Source organism: Gopherus evgoodei, chromosome 2, assembly GCF_007399415.2.
Source record: "Gopherus evgoodei ecotype Sinaloan lineage chromosome 2, rGopEvg1_v1.p, whole genome shotgun sequence".
In the NCBI taxonomy this organism is placed as follows: domain Eukaryota; kingdom Metazoa; phylum Chordata; order Testudines; family Testudinidae; genus Gopherus; species Gopherus evgoodei.
In genome coordinates this window covers 11,173,073-11,195,474 of record NC_044323.1, presented here as the reverse complement: position 1 = coordinate 11,195,474, position 22,402 = coordinate 11,173,073, and the positions used below count along the sequence as shown (strand labels likewise).

The 22,402-nt window shown below is 46.9% G+C and overlaps 1 protein-coding gene across 5 annotated transcripts in view; it reads right to left on the bottom strand.

Moving 5' to 3' along the window:
• OXSR1 (oxidative stress responsive kinase 1) overlaps positions 1-22,402 on the bottom strand; it is a 148,626-nt gene that overhangs the window by 105,937 nt on the left and 20,287 nt on the right. Inside the window, exon 1 of one of the 5 annotated variants that reach the window (XM_030549997.1) lies at positions 14,482-14,563. The exons of the other annotated variants lie outside the window; for them this stretch is intronic. Within the exon in view, the coding sequence (XP_030405857.1) occupies positions 14,482-14,548 (67 nt within the window). The 5' untranslated portion in view covers positions 14,549-14,563. Of the gene's footprint in view, positions 1-14,481; positions 14,564-22,402 lie in introns of those variants that run through there. 5 annotated transcript variants of the gene reach the window in all.

The window sequence follows — 22,402 nt, the reverse complement described above, 5'->3', positions numbered from 1 at the left end:
GAAGGCAAAGAGGTTGCGGGGCATCTTGGGTCCTGTCCCAATGCCCCATGATGCATTGCTTTGCATCCCAGCAATCCCTGTGCTTCTGTCCACATCTGGCACCATCTTTCAACAGTCTGTGTACTGCATGCTCTGCCTCTGCAATCTGCAAGAATGGATCCTGTCCTGTTGACCAATATGCTGCTTGCTCTCACTAACACATCACGAGTGGCAGTGGAGTTATTCCTTAAACTACAAAGGCAAGAGGAGTGCGACATTGAGCTCGCCACACGTAGTAGCTACGACACGAGATTGCTTGTGGCATTCACTGAAGTGCTGACCACAGTCGAACACCACTTTTGGACTCGGGAAACAAGTACTGAGTGGTGGGATCACGTAGTCATGCACGTCTGGTACAACGAGCAGTGGCTGAAGAACTTTCCCATGGGGCTCTGATGAGCTTGTCCCAGCCCTGTGGCGCAAGAACATGAGATGGGAGCTGCCCTGCCATTGGAGATTACACTGTGGAAGCTGGCTACTCCAGACTGTTACTGATCTGTCACTAACCAGTGCAGAGTGGGAAAGTCGACCGTTGGACTCATGTTAACGGAAGTGTGCAGGACCATTAATCGCATCCTGCTCTGAAAGACCATGACTCTGGGCAACATGCGTGACATTGTAGACGGCTTTGCACAAATGGGCTTCCCTAACTGTGGCAGGGCGATAGATGGCACGCATATTTCATTTCTGGCACCAGACCACCTAGCCACCAAGTACAGTAATCGCACGGGAAATTTCTCAATGGTTCTCCAGGCGTTTGTGAATCACCGTGGGCATTTCACCGACATTATTCACCGACATTAACACAGGCTGGTCTGGAAAGGTGCATGACGCACGCATCTTTCAGAACACTGGCCTGTTGAGAAAGCTGCAAGCAGGGACTTTCTTCCTAGACCAGAAGATCACCATATGGGAAGTCAAAATGCCCACTGCGATCCTGGGAGACCCTGCCTACCCTTTAATGCCACGGCTTATGAACCCATACATGGGGCACCCTGACAGCAGCAAGGAGCAGTTCAACAACAAGCTGAGCAAGTGCAGAATGCCTGTTGAGTGTGCTTTTGGCCATTTAAAGGCCTCCTAGCTGCATGCTGTACACTCCATAATATTTGTGAAGGAAACGGTAAACGCTTCACTCAGGGCTGGATCCCTGAGGCTCAGTGCCTGGAGGCTGAATTTGAAGAGTCAGAGACCAGGGTTATTAGAGGGGCACAGCGCTGTGCTGTAAGGATCAGGGATACCTTGAGGCAGCAATTTTAAGCTGAAAGACGCTAATATTTGTTGCTATGCTCAGGAGTGCAGCGCTTGTAATGCTAGCAGGTGATTGCGATTGGTGCAGACGATGCACTATGAAGGTATAAGAAAACTGTTGCTTTGCAGTTGCTTTGCAGGGCTCCGTTTGCGTTCAATCAGTGGAATAAAGATTGCTTTCAAACCAGAACAATTCTTTTATTTAAAAAGAACAACTGGAGGGGACACACAAACAAAAAAAACACATTGGCAGTGAGGGGGATCAGGGAAGAGAGGGTCCCAGGATGGCTAAAAATTTGCTTATGTCCAGGAATCATATCAAACCTTCTCCTTTGGTGTACAGTGCAGCGGTTACTGTACTTCAGCAGGGCTAAACTGCAAAGGGGTGGGTGTTGCATGCAGTGGGCACTGGGAGTCTGCAGTGCTGGACTGTGGGAGGAAGGAGTGGAATGCAACGGGTACAGACTGGAGCCAGAAGGTTAATAAGAGTGTGTTGGTGGTGTCTGGAGGGGCTCATGGGAAAGAGTTTTGTGACAGCAGCTGCAGGGGAGGGCGGGAGCGGAGCTGCTCAGTTTGCAGTGCTAGTAGCACCTGGAGCATGTCCACTTGGCACTCCATAATGTTTAAGAGCTGCTCCATAGCTTCGTTCTGGCACGCCGCATTCTCCTTTCAGTCCCTCTTCTCGCTGTCCCGCCACTCCTTCAAGTCTTGTTTTTCAGCCGCGGAGTGCATCATGACATGACGCAGAAAGTCCTCTTGTGTTCTTCATGGCTGCTTTCTAATTCTGTGTAGCCGTTCAGCCAGTGATAATGAAGAGGAAGGCTGGGCTCCCAACGTCATACATCTCTACCCCAACATAACGTTGTCCTCGGGAGCCAAAAAATCTTAACATGTTGTAAGTAAAAACGCGTTATATCGAATTTGCTTTGATCCGCTGGAGAGCGCAGCCCCATCCCTCTGGAGCGCTGCTTTACCGCGTTATATCCAAATTCGTGTTATATCAGGTCACATTATATCGAGGTAGAGGGGTATCTGTAACACCAAAATGCAACATTTTACAGAAAGTATTGTTTGCAACACACATACCACTGATTCAGTGATTTAAAACACAGCCACTATTCACAAACCTGTCACTAACTGGATCAACACAGGCAAGCACGCATGAGCCACAAAACCCCCAAAATAGTGAGTAACCACAGGGCAGGGAAAATCAGTGTTCCAAGACCGTACTGTACACTGGGCACATGGCTCCTGGGGAGAGCCAGCACTGTGGGGCGGGGAGGCCTTATAATCATTACTGTCCCCATACATTCCACAGGAGGTGATCATTATGGAAGATATCTCACTGCTGAGGGTGAGCAGAGAATCAAGGAAGGGTCTTCTCCAAGATTCTGGCTTCCACCCTAGCCCTTATGTGGCTCGCCTGTGTGCACCAATGGTGTTCCCCGCCATGACAGCAGCACAGTAAAGTTACCCTTAATGGGGCAAGAAACAAAGCAGCTCTGCCAAAGAACCTGCAGCAGCGGATTGCTCAGTATAATCTCCATGAGAGTTTTGTGGAGATCTGAGGCAGATTCCCATGAAGTGAGGGAATCAATCAATACCCTATTCCGCCACTCAGGCTAGGTATGTGGTGGTATGGCCATCATATAGAAACAAGCCTGCTTTCTGCAACCCTCCTGCCCCCAACAACTCACTTCAATGATTCCCAAAAATCAAAGCCACTTACCAGGGGCCTCCTCTTCTGTTTGCGCTTTGCCAAACTCCAACAGCTGTGACTGCCTAGCCTCCACCGGGGTACAGAAGAGTTGCTGGCTGCATGTATCTCTGATCTCCGAGTCATCCTCTGCCTCTGGGTCCCCCTCCAAATCCTCATCCAAGAATTCTTCCTCCTGGCTCGGTCCACTCTCGATTGGCATGCAAGCCACTGAAGTATCCACAGTGGTCTTTGCAGTGGAGGAGGGGTGGCCACCAAGTATCACATCCAGCTCTTTGTGGAACCAGCAGCTCGTGGACGCAACACCAGAGTGGCGGTTTGCCTCCTGTGCCTTGTGGTGGGCATTCCGCAGCTCCTTCATTTTGACAACGCATTACCTCTCAGTCATGGCCCCTTTCTGTCATGCATCGTGAAATCTGCCTGTAGGTATCATAATTCCTACGGCTGGTGCGCAGTGGGACTGGACAGCCTCCTCTCCCCAAATGCTGATGAGGTCCAGCAGCTCGGCGTTGCTCCAAGCAGGGGATCGCCTGGTGCATGGAGCAGGCATGGTCACCTGGAAACATGCGCCGAGACCACTGCACACGTCACTGAGCAAGCAGGAAGGGAACTTCCAAAATTCCCTAAGAATTTAAGGGGCTCACGGTTGGTCACCTTAGGGCAGGGCAGTAGAGTTCAAACCGATGACCAGAGAGGCACGAACAGGCATTGTGGAACACCTCCTGGAGGCCAACTGCAGTGCTGTAATTCACCAGGGTGTCTACACTGGCATTGCAGTAGCCCTAGCCCAGAAAGCAACTGTGCAGTTTCTGGGCACTAAGTGGCTTGGCAGTGTGTACACCTTAGGAGTTACAATGCAAAAAGCTGCTTTACTGTGAAGATATTCACCAGTGTAGACAAGGACTCCGACTCTACTGAGTGAACCCCAACATTGCGCTGTACATCCCACCATGGCTACTGCACAGCTCCCCTACACTCTTCACTGGGGCTGGCAGAATTGCAGATGTTTCAGAACACGTCACAACTGTAAGCTAAGTTCTCCAGCAAAAAGAGTCAAAGCCCATGTGACGCTGTTTGGAATCTCGGGGACACTTGAGGATATTATGAATATTAATATTGAAAATTGCAATGAGTTATTTCAGATAGGCCATGTAAGGTATCTGCAAAAATGTTATAATTTGCTAGATATAGATCATAGATTATTAGGGTTGGAAGGGACCTCAAGAGATCATCTAGTCCAACCCCCTGCTCAAAGCAGGACCAATCCCCAAATCCCTAAGTGGCCCCCTCAAGGATTGAACTCACAACCCTGGGTTTAGCAGGCCAATGCTCAAACCACTGAGCTATCCCTCCCCCCTTATTATTATTAGATGATAATCTAATGTGTGTGTTTATATCACCTTTGTATTACGAGTTATAGATATGTATGCATGTCTGTATTTCAAACTTGTGCAATGCTTCTGGGTGACATCCCTAGACAGTTTGGCATCAGCACTGCCTAGCCTGCTTGATGGCCCATTAAGGACCATCACCTATATAACTGACCCATTGAGAGAAAGCAGATACACCTTATGACTCAGCAAGGCATGCAGGGACATACCTATGGACAGAAGTCTCAGGCTTTCAAGCCATGTCCTGGGCAGCTTATGTTTGAAACAAAGGAAGCACAGGCTGCACAGCAAAAGACTGTAAAAGTCAGCTGCTGCTTCTCCATTTTGTCTTCAATCCTGCTTCTTAACTCTGGAGGAACTTTCCTACAAACCGAAGCTCTGACCAAAGGACTAAATGACCCATCCAAGCTGTGATGTGTCCCAATGGGACTTTCAAGCCAGCAAACTCACCAATACAGCTAGGAACCTGATATACGGACGCTGAAGTCTTTGTACGTATGTGACTGTTTTACCATTTAACATCTCTCTTCTTGTTCTTTTTTCTTTATAATAAACCAGTAAAGGGTTGTCTGGCAGCATGGTATTTTGGGTAAGATCCAAACCTATAGTGACCTGGTAATGTGGCTGACCCTTTGGGGTCAGAAAAACAGTTTGTATATGTGAGCAGAGTTTTTAAAACAACTACTCACTGTACTGGATCTAGGTGCTGATTGGGAGCCAGAGACTGGAATGCAATAAAGAAGGCTGTGTGATTTCTTTTTTGCTTCTTGGTAACCAGTGTGGGGGATCAGAAGCATGGTTTGTGACTGGTTCGGGAGTTTAACTTCAGTGTTATCCACCAGTCTTGGGAGTATCTGCTCTTCCTTTTGCAGCCTGCCCTGACCCTGGTATTTCCAGTGAGGTCTGCCCCTGGCACCACGGGTCACAGCCCAATGGAATAAAGAAGCAGGAAAAAGCTATTGTGATTTGCATTTCCTCTTTAAGCCATTTTACCAAAAACCCTGGATGCAGACTAGCCAAAGGCTAAACCATGTATTTAACTACTCTCCCAGCCAGTGTCTGACCTGACAGTAAGCTCTCCAGGGTAGGCACAATCTCTGTGTGCGTTTGTTCAGTACCTAGTCCAATAGAGACCTGATCTCTACAGTGAAAATCCAAATAGCTTTCTGAGGCCAAGCACGAAGGGAATCTTCTAAATTGAGGACTCAAAGTATAATTCCCTGCTGCTCTCATTGTTAAGTCACCATCTGCTCTTCTGCTACTCCCACCCTCAATATTCCTTGCTTCTCCTTCTTTTCAGCTCCCACTATAGCAGTTAATTATAGAGAAACAATGAAACAGCAAAAGCATATCAAGCAAGGTTTAAGCCAAGCTGCAATAGGATGTGCCACAAGTGGAGTTGTTCTTTGGTAACTGCAGCAGCATGCCATACTTAGAGACTGAACAAAGACAGGCTTCCAGGTTCCTCTAGAGAGTAGTGAAAACATAGCAACAAAGCCTCTTCAGGAATTGCAGCTATGTGATTTACTTGTGAAATTCCTTGGGGGGTGGGGGAAGGAGGAGAGGGGGGAAGACAAGAGTCTTAAAGCTGTGGATCAAGGTTAATGCAATCCAATATATTTAGCAAATGATACTGCTAGCTACAGATATGCAGGAAGGGAGGCTCAAGAGAGGTGACATTGCCTGGCTGGGAAGTTATTGAACATTTAGAACCAGCAAAGAGTTTTTGGGGGGGGAGGGGAGTGGGTTTTTTTTGGGAGGAGGGGATGCTGGTTATTTTTTGTTTGTCTGTCTGTCTGTTTGGAAGGGGGCGGGGAATTTCCGTGGCTGTCCGTTACAAATCCCAGACTGGCTAATACTCCAATCCCTTTATGCATGGCCTCACAACTGGTCCCACTCCAGCCCTTTCAATGGGCATCAGTATATCATGAGGAGATCTTACTGCTGAATCCCATGTGCTGCCAAGGTGCCCAGTTTTACATGGTCCCTAATCACTGTTGCTAGCTCTGAGTCACTCAGGCACGTTCCCCAGGAGCAGACTATGTCTGACACCCATTTTTAGCAGCGAAACCCAGAGTCCACCATCTAGGCCCTGGAACCAGTGCCACAGCACTCCCACACCCACAGGTGCTTAAACACATTTTCTCGCTCCCCACCCCAACAACTTTGTTGTGGGAGCTCTAGTTTCTAGTTAACACAATCAGGGGCAATGTGGCAGTAAAACAAGGAAAAAACAGGCTTAGCAAGGAATTTCTTAAACATATACACTTTATTTTTAAAGAGCACAAGAGAGTATAGATCTATGGAACTCCGGAACGCCTGAATGCAACCTCCTCCAGTCTGTTCTCACCCTTTTGTAAGTTTTAGGTTTGGTCCAAGTCCATAGGGGACGTGAAATTCCTCCTACCTCCATTCCCTCCAGCTTGTCCTCCGTTTCCGGTGATGAAATGGACCCCTTGCTCACATACACAGACTCTTTTTAAAAACCATTGTCACCTTTTTAGTCAGGTGAAGAAATTGCAGCTCTCCCAGACATGTGCTTAGATCAGGAAGCAGAGAGGGATTGGGTGTTCCAGCTCCTCTCTGAAGAGACCAAAGTCAAAGGCCCTACAGTACTTGCAAGTGACCCCATTGTTCACACAGTGGAGCAACATTCAATGTTGATGGCCCTTGACTGGTCAGTCACAGCTTTCCAGTCTCTCCACTATCTGCGTGTCAAATTCATGCTACAAAATGGCTGATTAACCTCAACAAGTGGTGTTCATAATATCAAATGAATTCATAATTGGACACAGTCTCCAAATGGTCACAATTGAGAAATTCACTCAGCGATGGGGAGGAGGAACTTGTCCAGGGCCATCAACTTCTACAGAATGTAAGCTCTCATTTATAGAACATGAGATCTCTAGCGCCTATGATTGCAAGGATAGCTTCAATTCAGGAACAGAGTAACTGATGCAGTGCTATGATCCTGAGTCAGCAGAAAGATTGCTCCTTTGCCTGCCTTTGCTGCTGCTTGGATCTCACCCAAGCTTGCAGCACAGCCCTGTACTGTCTGTCCTTGTTGCTGTTACAGGGATCCATGGGAGCAGCAGTGAAACCAGCAAGAAGCAGGTCAATTTCATTCCACAGCTGCTTGGCAAAGCTATGAGGACTAGTTGAGAGACAGACAGTGCAGCCATTCCCGGGAAGAGGCTGACAAAAAACAAGAGGCTGGAAGAGCAAGAGGATAGAAGAACCCATCACCACCCTCATTGCAGTTATGAGTGTTGGGAGTGGGGGATTAACGTGAGCAATGTTTCCCATAAAGCAGTCAGAGGCATGCAGACTTCACATTTATTCAACACCTACCTGCTAAAAAATATAAAAAAGAGCTCCCAAGCAACGGCCACCATTCACAATCCCAATGTTCTTCTCTTTTCTAGCAGTCATGAGAGGATGGGAGACATCTGGCTTCAAACTGGGCACTGCCCTTAATCTTAGCCCTCTGCTGTCTGTGACAATCTGGGGAAGCTGTGTACAATTTATGAATTGTGCTTGATTTTAAGAACTTGCTGTAGTGAATTAGCCACAAGCTGGCAAGGTCCCTGACAGGTGTCACCCACACTGTCTGGAACTACGGTGACCAGACAGCAAATATAAAAAATCGGGACAGGGAGTTGGGGGTAATAAAAGTCTCTGTAAGAAAAAGACCCAAAAATCGGGACATCTGGTCACCTTCTCTGGAACATACACATATCCCAGGGGGTACACAGAGCTCCTCCAGGGAGTACATCAGCTCATCTAGATATTTGCCTCGTGTTACAACCAGCTACATAAAAAGCACTAGCAAAGTCAAACAAATTTTATACAATGACTTGTTTTTACTGCTCTATATACTAAAAACTGAAATGTAAATACAATATTTATATTCCAAAGGATTTATTTTAGAATTATATGGTAAAAATGAGAAAGTCAGCAATTTTTTCAATAAGTGTGCTGTGACTCTTGTCTGATTTTGAAAGCAAGTGGTTTTTAAGTGTGGTGAAACTTCGGGGTATACAAGACAAATCAGACACTTGAAAGGGGTACAGTAGTCCAGAAAGATTGACAGTCACGGCACTACAGAACAAATAGGAGTCATCACTAGCCTTAATGATTGTTCTGTTTGAATAATGGGTATGCTAAGGAGCATGCAGGCGCTAGAAAACCAGTCTGTTCAAGTTTAGCTGGGGTGGAGCAGGGAGGGATGGGGGGGAAGAAAAGGAGAGGAGAGAAGAAAGGTAAAATCCCTAAAACAGGAGAACTAAGAGGAGGACAGAGCAGCAGTTCTAAAAAGACAAAAGGAACCTTGTGCAGGAGAAAGGCATGCTTTCGTAACAAAAGGGAATTTTTTTCTGACTGTAGGCCAACTAAGGAAGAAGGAAGCTGGCTGCAGGAGAGAGAAACTACACAATTCAGAGAAGTAACGTACAGAAGAGGGGATGCTCTGGATGCTCCTAGAGGACTTTAACCAAATCCCAAAGAACACTAAAGAGTAATGAGAAAACTGAGGCAGAGAAAGGTGTTTTGTCTTGCATAGATCTGTTTTCCTTGTGCTTTCTAAAATAAAGAATAGTGTTGGAAATCTTTACAAAAGCCTGTGTGTTATGTGCTTCAACTATCATGTGTCCCTGAAGAAGTAAACTGAAAACCAGAGTGACCACAAGGCTGAAGCTCTGGGAAAAGGTGTACTTAAGTCTTTGAGGATGACACAGGAGGGGCACAACGGTAGTTCCTTTAAGGGGTAACAGACAAGGTCTGTGACCAGGAAGCATACCAGAGAGGCCAAAGGCTCCAGCACTGGGTCTATCAGACCAAGAGAATCTGATTAACACCTGGGTCCAGCCTGGTGAGTCCCAAACTCACAAGGGTGGCGGGTGGAGCCCCACTTTGGGGAGGCTGCCCCCAGCTCTGACCCTTCCACCTCGCCTCGTGGCCAGACCCCCCCAGAACCCCTGGTACCCCCTCCTCCCCCCAGCAGATGAAGGAGCCCTGGGAAGCTGAGTAACACATGCCGCCTCCTCAGCTGCCACGGAACCTGCATAGGGCATAGCAAAAGCTCAGGTTCTTCTTCTGGAAGAGAGAAGAACTTTTGAATTTTCCCACAGCGCGGCTTGGAGTCTATGGAGGGGAGGCGCAGCTGTGGTGGTTCCAGCTAGCCTGGTGCTTCTCCGGGCAGGTTGGTGGGGGGCTCAGGGCACCGCCCATGCAAACACAGGAACCCGGTGAGCGTCCAGCAGCGGGAGCTTCACCAGGGCTGAGAGTGTGAAAAGTTTTTTCAAGCCCTTTGTGTGAAGTAGTGAATAGGGAAAGAGATTGGGAGAATAAGGAAGTAGGGCAAAGAGAATGTTAGGGTCCAGGACTGGAGAGAAAACAATCAGGGAAGGAAATAGAATACAGCATAGGAAAAGAACAAGGATATGGGGTGGAGAGAAGGGAGAAAAAAATACACTAATGTATTTCAGGAATGAGATAAATGATCCATTATAGCAAAGTAGTAGTGAGTGAAGCCAGAAAGGGAAAGCAACTTTAACAAAAGAGATGTGGGTAAGTTACAAGTTCAGGAAGTTGATTGACAATGTTCTAATTAAATACCACACATGTTCTATTCCTTTCAATTTCCAGAATGTAACTTTCTTATGGCCCAAGATAAGTATTTTTTACCCTTGGTACTAGGCTGAGTCCTGACTAAAGGGTTTGGCTACACTTGTGAGTTAGAGCGCATTAAAGCAGCCCCAGGCACCCTAGCTCACTACCCTCATCCATACTGGCAAGGGCTGTAGAGCGCTTTGACTCCAGGGCTAGAGCGCTCCTGGTACTGCACCTCAGCGAGAAGATCAACACTTGGTGCGCCTTGGCTGAAATGCCTGGGCATTACTGTGAACAAGGTGTTGCATTACTGCACTCTGAGCAGCCTCCGGAAATGTCCCATAATTCCCTTAAGTCAAGAGGCCACTCTGGTCATTGTTTTGGAATCACTGCAGGAATGCAGATATGCCCTTTGAAAGCTCTGTTTCTGACAGCCAGCTGCTTATCTGCTCCGAGACAAAGCAACCATTAGCGTGGAATGCTGTGAGAGAGGGAGTGTGTCGGGGGGAAGGGAGGGGTCCACAGCTGTCTGAACTTGGAAGACAGCATGCTGACATGCTCTCAGCCCCCCAAAAACCCACTCACTCTCCCCCCACATACACACACACTCCCTGTCACACTCCACCACACCCTCAATTTGAAGAGCTCGCTGCAGCCACTTGCATGCTGGGATAGCTACCACAATGCACTGCTCTCTGTGGCTGCTGCAAGAGCTGCTAATGTGGCCACGCCAGTGCACTTGCAGCTGTGAACAGATTGCAGCGCTTTCCCTACCACGTTCTACAAAGGCTGGTTTAACTCAAAGCTCTCTACATCTGCAAGTGTAGCCATGCCCTAAGGCTATGTCTACATTGCATCAAACAAAGTTGGCAGATTACATTGGGATGCAGCCACCAAAGTTTGTCTGTTGCTTATATGACTGCATACTTGCCTGCCTGCATCGATGCCACATGCCGCCATCCTGTGCGAAGCCTTTTGGGAAATGTTGGCAATGCATTATTGGATAGAGATGACTGGATCAGAGATCTCTGGGAGCAGAGGTTCAACTCCCAACATGCAATGTTCTCCAGCTTATTACGCCACCCATATCCTATAATTTTCGCTTTTTTTAAAAAAGCCCATAAACCCAAGCGGCATTTTTTGGGGTCTGCCATCTCTGACAGAAGCAGAGCCCACAGACCTCCACTATTTTCATGAACACTGCAAATACAGAACACACTATCTCCTGATTTGCAAATCCACAGGAGGTTCGAACAATGGAAGGCAAGATGTCTTCAAAGACAGTTTGCTGAGAGAGAGAGCGAAAACACTTCAAAGTTGTTGGTGCCATTCATGCCGCAGCTGCAACTAGTTGAGCACTGCATTTAGGTCTGAGAAGTACGCACTGACTGGCGGGATTGCATCATAAAGTGTGTCTGGGACAACAAGCAGTGACTGCAAAAGGCCACATTCCTGGTTCTGTGCGCCATGTTAGCCCAAGGCCTCCAGCAACATGGACACCAAACTGAGAGCTGCACTGACAGTGAAGAAACTAGCGAATTTTGGCATTTCTGGGAGCATGCAATGGCAGATTGCTACTGATCAGTGGGAAACCATTTTCAAGTTGCAAAATCCCAGTGGTCATACAAGGGTGTAGGGTCATTAATTGTCTCCTGCTATGTATGACTGTCTCTCAGCAATGTGTAGGTCACAGTAGATAGTTTTGCAGCATTGGGGTTCCCAAACCGCGGTAGAGCGATAAGATAGCACGCACATCCCTATTCTGGCACCATCCCACCTTGCCACAGAGTACACCTACAGAAAGGGTTATTTTTTTATGGTTATGCAACACTGGTGAATCACTGAGGATACCTCACGAACATCAGCATAGACTGGTAAGGAAAAGTGCATGACACTGACATCTTTAAGAATATGGGATTATTAAGAAAGCTGTTCTCTACTGGACCAGCATATTACCATTGGTAACACTGAAATGCCAACAGTAATTCGGGGAGGGGTAGCCTCTGGCTTCTCAAGCCATATACTAGACAACAGCACCATGGAAAGATTCAACTACACACTCAGCAGGTGCAGACTGACTGTCAAATGTGCCTTTGATAGACTGCAGAGACGCTAGTGGTGTTCACTCACTAAACTGGATCTCAGTGAGAAAAATATCCCAACGGTGATAGCTGCCTGTTGTGTCTTGCGTAATATCTGTGAGGCAAATTGGGAAAAGCTGCCACCATGACTTTGAACAGCCAGACAAGTGCTATTGTTAAGAGCCCAGCATGGAGCTATGTGGTGGAAGGAGGCTTTGAAAAAGCACTTTAATGGTCAGTCAGAGTTTCTCTGGGCCTGGAGCTTTGGTTGTTGAGATCTGTGTAGTGCTTGCTGTACACATTAATGAATATGACTGGCTGTTTTCCTGAAGCTATGACTTATGTAGTGCTTGGTGTGAATTTACAATACCATTTGCTTTGGCAACCACTATGCATTCTGCTCTGAACTAATAAAGAACGTGATTCGCCAAATATAGAACTATGATTTTTCGGTGCTCTTTTTCTCACTCAATGTGTGAAAAATCCCATAGAGAGAGAGTTATATACATTTTTAACATAACTAAATGGGAGTGGAAATATAAAATTACAAAAAAAATGTATGTCCGTTTTGAGTAAACAAATGTAGTCCATTAATGCTATACATACACCAACCATGATTTTCACAGATTAACGTATATGAAGCTGTGGTTTTCTTGCATAGAGTGGTAGGGTGCTTAAGGAGTTGCAGCTATTTGATTTATTTGTGAAATTCCTTGGGAGTGAGGAAGAGACAGGAGAGGGGAAAGACAAGAATCTTAAAGCAGTGGATCAAGATTTATGCATCACAGTATATTCAGCAAATGAAACTGCAACCTACAGATATGGAGGAAGGGGGGCTCAGGAGAGGTGACACTGCCTGGCTGGGAAGTCATTGAACATTTAGAACCAGGAAACAAAACTATTTGGGGCAAGGAAATTTCCGTGGCTGCCCATTACAAATCCTACACTAGCGATTACTCCAATCCCTTTCCGTAGGGTCTCACAACTGGTCCACTCCAGATCTCTCAATGAGCATCTATCTTATTATGATGAGATCCTACCACTGAATTCCATGTGCTGCTAAGTGGCCTGGGTCTAGGTAGTGACTGATCGCTATTCCTAGCTCGGGGTCACTCAGGCACACTCCCCAGAAGCAAAACCCACGTCTGACACCCATTTTTAGCAGCGACACCCACAATCCAGCCATCCAGGCCCTCGAACCAGTGCCACTGCACTCACACACACATACACCCCGACAACCTCGTTGTGGGAGCTCTGGTTTCTAGTTACAGCATGGAAGTAGAACAAGGAAAAACAATGGTAGCAAGGAATTTCTTGAACACATACACTTTATTCTTAAAGAGCACAAGAGTTATAGATCTATGGAAAACACACTCCTGAATGCAATCCCCTCCAGCCTGATCTCGTCCCTTTTTTTAAGTGTCTAGGTTTGGTCCAAGTCCACATGGAAGGCTAAGTCCCTCCTGCCTGCATTCCCTCCAGCTTGTCCTCCATTTCTGGTGATGCACCCTGTAATGACACGTACTATGTTGGGGAGAGGGGTGTAGAGAGCAATGACTAAGGAAAACAAAAGATGGAAAGGCTGGGATTTCTAGATTTGTAGGTCCTGCAGCATTTGAGTTTGCTTCTTGAGAAGACCCATTATGTCCTGGTGCATTTCCCAGCCCTTGTCCTGCTTGGACTCCTGGGCCTTTTTCCTGTCCTCTGTCTTTTTCCATGCTGTTAGCCTATTCACATTGCAAACCCTTTGTTGACAATCCAGAGGAGCATATGCCTTCAGGATCTCACAGAACATCTCTTCCTCAAAGTCATGCTTTCTGCAGGTGTGGAGCAGGCATCCCTTCACGCCATCACAGGAGGAGCTGCTGATAAAAACTACTGGATTGACAGCCGCCAACGGCAAAGGAAAGATATGTTTCAAAACTCTTCCCTCATTCCCACAAACACTTAATAAGAGATACTTGTCGATACGTCGACTTTGCAGCACCTTGGCACAACACTGCTCTCCAGGCCCAGCTCTGGTGAATACAACCCACCACGAGTAGGGGAGGGTGGATTTTCTGTTCCACAAAGCTATAAAATTTTCAGCCATTTTTCCCGTGTGTCTGAGTACATGGCAATGGCACTATTTTCCACAGGTGGTGGTGATTTTAGCTGACATCTCACAACTGAGGATCACGAAGGCACAGAACAGCTGCTACTGGTGTCCCAAAGCCACCCAGGCCCATATACTGGTGACTGCAATGAGCCTGCCAAAGCCATCAGAATGGTGTGAGAAAGCATCCTACAGCAGAGAAAGAAATAAAGCATCCACTCTAGAAACCTTCAGGAGAGAACTGCGGAGACCTCAAGAGCACGAAAGCTCATAAGGGGAAAATAGGCACACACTTACCCACATTCTCTTCCCCTTCATCAGGCTCACTCTGGTAGCGTTTCAAACAAGCCCTGGCTCGCAGCATGACTCAAGTTCTCACTATGCACATCCCTCCATTCCTCCGCTCTCACGCTGTTCACAGCAAGAGTTTGTCTCCTCTGAGGTATCCATGGTTGTCTGTGAAGTGCTGATAGGGTCTCTGCCAAGTATGGTATGCAGCTCTTGTAGAACCGACAATGTGACAGCACAGCACCAAATCTGTTGCGTTCCCTGGCCCTGTGGTATCCCTGACGAAGTTCCGTCACTTTCATGCAGCACTGCTGCTGACCCCTACATCCCCTGTGCAATCTGCTCACAGAAAGTGGAGATCTGCAGCTGGTCTGTAGCTGTGCTTGCAGTCTCTTCTCCTCACTGGTGCAGGAGATCCAATACTTCCTGTATGCTCCGGGCTGGAGCTTGTCTAGTACCTGTCTGCGTACGTGGAGTCGGCATGGTCGGCTGGGCAGCTGCACACAGCAAAGGTGAGCTGCTAGATGTGCTTGCCAAGGTGGACAATCAGGAAAAGGCATTTCAAAAAACACATGGGGAACTTTAATTGAGCTGACAGCTTCCGGTCTCCCTCATCCCTGGGCAGTGGAGTTTAAAATTGTGACCAGCGCAGTCAATGTTTCAGGAAATGGGGTATTGTGGGACAGCTGCTGGAGGACTGTTAGGGTCAACACAGGTCATGCAAGGTCTACACTCTCTCACTATCACCTTAGTAGGGTCAACCACAGCTCTACACCATTTAGGGATGTGGTTTTAGTGCATTGCTGCAACAAGGCACTTTCATCCGCCAGAGACAACAGACTGTAGACACATGCACATATAGCTCAACATAAGTTGCCTTATGTCAATGTAACTTTGTAGTATAGTGTCTGGTAAATTCAATCCCTGAATATACCAGGACTGTTCATAATTCTCTGCAAGTCACAGAGCCATTTTATTTGTTTCAGTCACTGTTCCTATGAAAAGATACTTAAATTTAAGTTAGAATTTAATACAAATTTCTAATCTCATATTTCCAAAGCTTGAATCATTTCTCATTTGTTTTATCCCTCACCCATTATAGTGGCCAACTATCACATTCCAGGGTGCAATCCAGATCAGTGAGGGGCTGTGTCACCACCTGCCCTGCAACTGTGGGTGTCTTACAATGCTCTGCTCACAAACAGCCTGCAGGTCACACCTTGAGTGTCTGTACAGCTACAGCTCTAGTCCAGCAACTCTGACCTCAGCAACCTGTCAGAGACACACCAGTCATAATCTGGCTTCCAACAGTGTTGATTATTATCTGCAGGGTAACCCCAAGACACCCCCAGTCCAAAATTTTCCCCAAAAACATGTATTCTGCACTGTCCAGCCCTCTCCTGGACAGTTATTAGAGGTGTGTTGCCCCGTAAGGAGTCAATATGCAAGTTTGCCACTTTAAATGGAGTTACCAAACAGCTAAACTTAAACACAACAATGGATTAGTTTTGATTAAAAAATAAAAACTAGTTTAACTACTAAGACAGATTTTAAGTAAGTACAAGTATAAGGTATTAAAGTCACAAATGATTACAACAGAAAAAGAAAATCATAGTAGCTAAAACTTAACAAGCTAGACATGGCTCAATTTAAAATCCTTAATACATATTCCCAGAAAAAGGACTGACCAAATTCTCAGTTCAGAACCCCGCCCAAAGTCTTAATACTGATTTGTCATCTTGAAAACGTGTGCAAAAGAGAGAGAGAGACAGTGTGTGTGTGTACCTAGAGTGTTTTTGCCTCTCACTATTAATAGACCAGTCACCCTTCGAAATGCATTTTCCTGAGAGTTACCCCCAGAAAAACTTTCTTCCCACTGTAAAGATGGAGACACAGAGTCTCGTGGTGAAAGAGCTTCCAGGTTACTGTTTGTTACAATGCAGATCGATCTGTTCCTGCCCCCGAATGGCCACCTGACTGGTGATTACTGATCAACTTTGATGACACCCAGCTAGAGGCATCAGCCTGTCCCTTATCTTTGAGGAATAGGTTTACCCCCTTCTCAGACTTGTCTGCTAAACACATTTCAGCCACCATTTAATACATTTCTACCCCAATATAACACGACCCAATATAACACGAATTCGGATACAACGCAGTAAAGCAGTGCTCGGGGCGGGGGGGGGCTGTGCACTCTGGTGGATCAAAGCAAATTTGATATAATGGGATTTCATCTATAACGCGGTAAGATTTTTTGGCTCCTGAGGACAGCGTTATATCAGGGTAGAGGTGTATGTTCATAATTTTACATATAATGTTGCTACACATATTTCACCATATTATTGACCAGTGAGTTATTAGTTTTCAACTGATACCTCACAAGGTGTAATAATCTGTGTACAAAATATAACAGTGTGTACGGTGTGAATAAAAGCGTGCATTTGGTCACATCAGTAGACTCAATCAGCATCTCAGTATCGATCCAGTGTTTTCAGAAAAGATATACACAGAACCAAGATATGCAGAATTCACAAACAACTATAATAAATGGCTATATGTGAAATATTTGAACTGCATATAAAGTTACTGGCAGTGAATAATCCACAATCTTGATGAGAGCTCTTGCTGTTTACAGTGCCATTCAAAAACAAGCATTGAGTTCAGAGCATGGGTGTTTCTGTCCAAGACCAGACAATGTTTTAATTCAAGATTCCTGATGTTCAGCATACACAGAGGAAAGTACCAAGAGGACAGCTAAAAATAGTTTGATGTTAACACTCATTTAACTATATTCTCTCCAATACCCCCACATCAATAAGGGCTCAAGCAGTATTTTACAGACAATTAGAATTACTGCCCAGCTCCATAATTTATGTAAAAATGAGCAGAAAACATTTTATCAGTCACTTGGCAAGAGTCATCTTGTCCTCAAAGGCATCAGCCACCAATAGGCTGCTATAGCCAGTTTTGGTACATTTCCCCCATCCTGTTGTATTGTGTGCTATAATTAGATAGGACTGTTTATTGATGAATTATTGGGAAGCTCGAGTGGTCAATTCACTTCACCAGACATATCAGGGCTTTACAGTGAGGAAGAGGAATCTTATCCTCGTTGCTGACCACCCTTATATATGCACTTTACTCCTTTGCCCATACATCTTAATATCACTTGAGCGTTGCGCCAGGAAAATGATCTGTTCCCCCATTCCTCCTCTTCCACCTGCCCTCAACATCCGAATGGGCTGGGTCTACAGCAGTGGTTCTCAATCTTTCCCTAGTGGAATCAGATGATTTGGGGACAAAGGGGGCTATGGGTAATCTGCCACAAACACTAAGGAGCTGCCTTATACTAGAAGATAATTAAAGTAGAATAGGTGGTAGCCACTCTATATAAATCAATGTAGATGAGTTAGATACACTGCCATTGAGGCACTTTGGCTTCCTGGAAAACTATGTAGAAACCCCTCTCTCAACAGTTAACCATACCTGACCACTGCACCCATATTATTTAAAGAAAAATATTAAGTCCCGGCTAATATCACAGGAAGCTGAGCAGCCTGATTTTTTAAGCTGGTTTTCTGCCACTAGAAGGGGGCTGTGCAGAGCAGAGCAGACACCTCCTCATCCATCTCCATTCTGCTGGCCAGCCATGGAAGCTTCAGCCAACCACTGTATCTCCCCCAATACTACAGCGAGGAGAAAAGTGGAGAGGTGCCCCATCTAAAGATGTTTGTGGAAGGAATATGACGCTGACCAATGTTGGAGTTGTTTCCTTATAATCCCTCATATGTCCACATCCATCTGTTTTCTCTCGTCTTATAGGAAGGGAATATCTACGCTGCCAAAAAATGTGTTCTTAACTCAGGTTAAAAGCAGTGAAGACACTGCAACTAAATTTACAGCATCATAGGGTTGCTATTTTAACCTGAGCTAGCTAACCCAAGTTAAGAACACCTTTTTTGGCAGGTAGACATACCCTTAAATTACACGTTCTTTAGGGCAGAGACAGTCGCTGTTTGTCCAGTGACTAGCACAGTGGGGCTCCTAGGAACTGTGGTAATACAAATAATTAAGTAAGAAAAAGGCCTCAGATCCTTCTGCATTCCAAGAAAGACTGGTTGAAATATCCTATATCGAGCAGGTGCAGGATTTTGTAGTGGATTGTGTCACTCAGGGCCTCCATGGGTTTGGATAAGCAAGCCTTCAGAGGTGCTTAGAATAACTCAAGGTTCATCAGAGGGTACACAAGACTCTCCAGTACCTCTATGATGCCTGGGTTATCTGGAGAATTGTCTCTAGGAAAGGCATTCCACACATTGGCAACCATGATAAGCACCGAGGGTCAGGTACACAAGTCCTTTGCGATCTGCCACATTTACCTAAGATGCTAGTTAACGTGCCCACATTAGATTTGCGGTTTGAACCAACTATTTATTTCATTACTTGCCAGCCTCCTTGGTTAATTTAAAGTTTTCGGGATGGAAGGCAAGCCAAAACATCTTATTTCCAAACCCAGTAATGCATTCACTTCAGTTGTCTTGATGGTATATGCTGCAATATATTTTGCAGGGGGTTGGACTGGATAACCCCTGATGTCTCTTCCAACCCTAATCTTCCATGAACATAAATTCCATACTTACTGCATTCCTATTACCAAGGCTCAAAAACACAGCCCTGATACAGTAGCCAAGCAAGTATTCTCACTCCTCCCCTCCCAACCTCTCTCTCTGAATTTTATCTGGAACAATATGTGTCAACTGTAAGGGATATTTTATTTGGCTGGAGTTCCACCGAAAAAACAAGCTGTCCATATACAGAGTAGATGTTTATAGTAAAAGCAGTGGTTATTTTAGGTAAATAAGTTTTTATATATAGCTGCTTAACCATCTGATATGTCCACTATTGCAGAGGATATCAACTGGGGATCCACAGCCCCATGGGGGTCTGTGAGCCCTTTCAAGGAGGCTGCGGCACCCCCAACGGGGCTGAAGCCCTGATCCCTGCCAGCACCCCTTGCGGAGCTGAAGCTGGGAGGTGCCAGACTAAATCCCCCAGCCCTGGTGCTCCCTATGGGGCAGAAGCCTTGAGCCCAGGGCAGAGCTGGGGACATGGAGAGCACTGTCACCCCCAAACTGCAGCGCAGGAACATGGCAGCCCCGGGGGCAGCACAGCTCCACATCTCTCCCCTGCCATCTCCCCCATTTCCTTTCCCAGCCCACTTGCCAGGTCAGAGGCAGGAAGCCAGAGCCGGTGTAGTGGCACAAACAGCTCCCTGGCAGAAGAATTTCCTATCTAGGTTGTACTGAGCATGCTCACCCAAAGGTGGGAAAATGTGCTGGTTGCTGTCTTTGCTGTTACCGGGCCATGCAGGGCAGCTGCTGCTCCAGCTGGTGCCATGGACCCAGCAGCAGCAGCCTTCCCTCCTCTCCTGCTGGTGCCTGGGGTTGAAGCTGCTCCTCAGCTCCCAGGCGTCTTTGCTCCCGCAGAGGCAGCAAGTCAGAGCTGCCCGGATGGGGAGAACCTGCTCCGTGGCTGGCAGACCCTTCCGGGAACAAGGACTGCATGCGACTTCTCCCAGCAGACAGCCCCTAATACCCCTCTCCCTACACCATGAGCTACCCCCTCCCTGCACCCTGAGCTGTTTTCAAATTTTTGAGCTAAGCCTGCCACCTTTGAGTTATAATTTTTGATTGCATCCCCACCAAGCCAGACAGGCTGTGTGGCCTGCTGAGGTGAGTCAGGGGGTGGAAGTGGAGCTCCCTCCACAGACCCCGCCATGCAGGGCTGGCTCGAGCCCCACTGGCCCCTGCTCCCCCAAAACAGAAGTCAAATTATACCTATGCCCAAAGCCCCTGCCGCAAGGCCCTTCTCCCTCGCCCCCCCCCCCGGACCCTGGAGTTTTTATAGCATGTCGAGGGGGGCCTCAGACAGGAGCCTCAGACAGGAAAAGGCTGAGAACCCCTGCCTTATTGGAGGCAGTTATCCTGTCATTGCAAGGCACAGGCTGGATGTAATAGGATCTTTTCTGTCTCTATTAGTGGGTTCAGTGCACAGGATTAGTTGAATTGCTAGAAAGAGTATTTCCTAAGCATGAGTAAGAAGAGTTACTCTGGATCCTATATGCAGAATGAATAATTTTATGTTAAGGATACTTGTCCCTCATGCCCTCACAGCTGTTCAAATCAAGGTCTGGGTCGGTGATATGCAGAAATGTCAATCTAATGAGAATTCTTCTGTTGAAATGCTGTTTGTTGGATGTTAATATCAAGGTAGTTACTAGACAAGAGTTTGCATCCTCTACTACTCTATTTTAAATCAAGTTCCAATTGTCATCTTTTTAATAGAGGTATTTGGAAATGTTTGGAAAATCTGAAAGATAAAACAGCTCAGTGCTGAAATATCAGTCTGCAGCTCTCCCATCCCCAAATGAGAAGAGGGGATATTCAGTTGGGTTTAAAGAAAAAGAGCTGCAATATCACCATACAGAAGCTCCAAATATCACCCAACCACCCCAGAAAAGAGGCTGCCAGGACCAGCATCACTAATGTAGAACAAGCAGCAGAAAAAAAGTTGAAGAAACATTAACAGTGTCTCTATACATCATAAAGAGGGAGTAGAGGGCATATTTACTCCCTGGTATAGCAGTTTACCTTTACACGTCTATTAGAAATATCTGAACAAACAATAAGAGGATAAATAGGAATTCATCCATCAGGGGACATACAACACACACACAGAAATCTAACGCAGTGGTCTCTAACCTTTTTAGATCCAAGGTCACTTTTTGAATTTAAGGGCAACCCAGAATCTTTCCCGCTCACTTCCCCAAGGCCCCACCTCTTCCCACTTCATCCCCCCCACACACAATCACTTTCACTGGGCTGTAGCAAGGGGTTAGGGTTCGAGAGGAGGTGCGGGCTCTGGGCTGGGACTGATGGGTTTGCTGTGTGGGAGGGGGATCTCGGTTGAGGCAGAAGCAGGGGTTAGGTATGTAGGTGGGGTGAGGGGTTCAAGCTCTGGCAGGGTGTTTGGGGGCAGGAGGGGGCTCCGGGCTGGGGCAGGAGTGTTGGGATACAGGAGAGAGTGCGGGGTGCTGGTTCAGAAGGAGGTCAACCTAAGGCAAGGGATAGGGATGAAGGAGGGGGTACAGGCTACGGGATCTAGGAGGGGGCTCAGGGTGTGGGCAGGAGTTTGGGGCACAGGAGGGGGGCTTCAAGGTGCAGCCTCCCGCCAGGTGGCACTTATCTCGATCGGAGGCACAGCATGCCTAAGGCAGGCTCCCTGCCTGCCGTGGTCCCATGCCACTCCTGAGAAGGGGCCAATGCGACTAGGGGGAACACGGGGGGCACATGACTCTGCGCGCTGCCCCTCTTTGCAAGCACTGCCCCTAAAGCTCCCATTGGCCACAGTTCCCCATTCCCGGTCAATGGCAGTTGCGGGGACAGTGCTTGCAGGCAAGAGCAGTGCACGGACCCCCTCCTCCCCCAGACCGCAGGGGCGTTCTGGAAGCTTCCGAGAGTGGCATGGGGCCGCAGCAGGTAGCCAGCCCCACAGTGCCCCAGACATTGTGATTGACAGAGTTCCCAGGATCAACCAGTCGATCATGAACGACAGGTTGGTGACCACTGGACTAATGCAACTTATGCATGTAATTCTCACGTGCACTTTAGAAAAGATTTACCATGTGTCAAGGTTTTTTCCTCACTTTGAATTTTAGAGTACAAAAAGTGGGGACCTGCATGAACACTTCTAAGCTTAAGTACTAGCTTAGGTCTGGTACGCTACCACCAGCCAGAATTTAGTGTCTGGCACACTTTCTGTTCCCCCAAAACCTTCCCTGGGGAACCCAGATCCAAACCCCTTGGGTCTTAAAACAAGGAGAAATTAACCATCCCCCTCCTCCCCCCCCCCCCCCGGGTTGCCCTGAGCG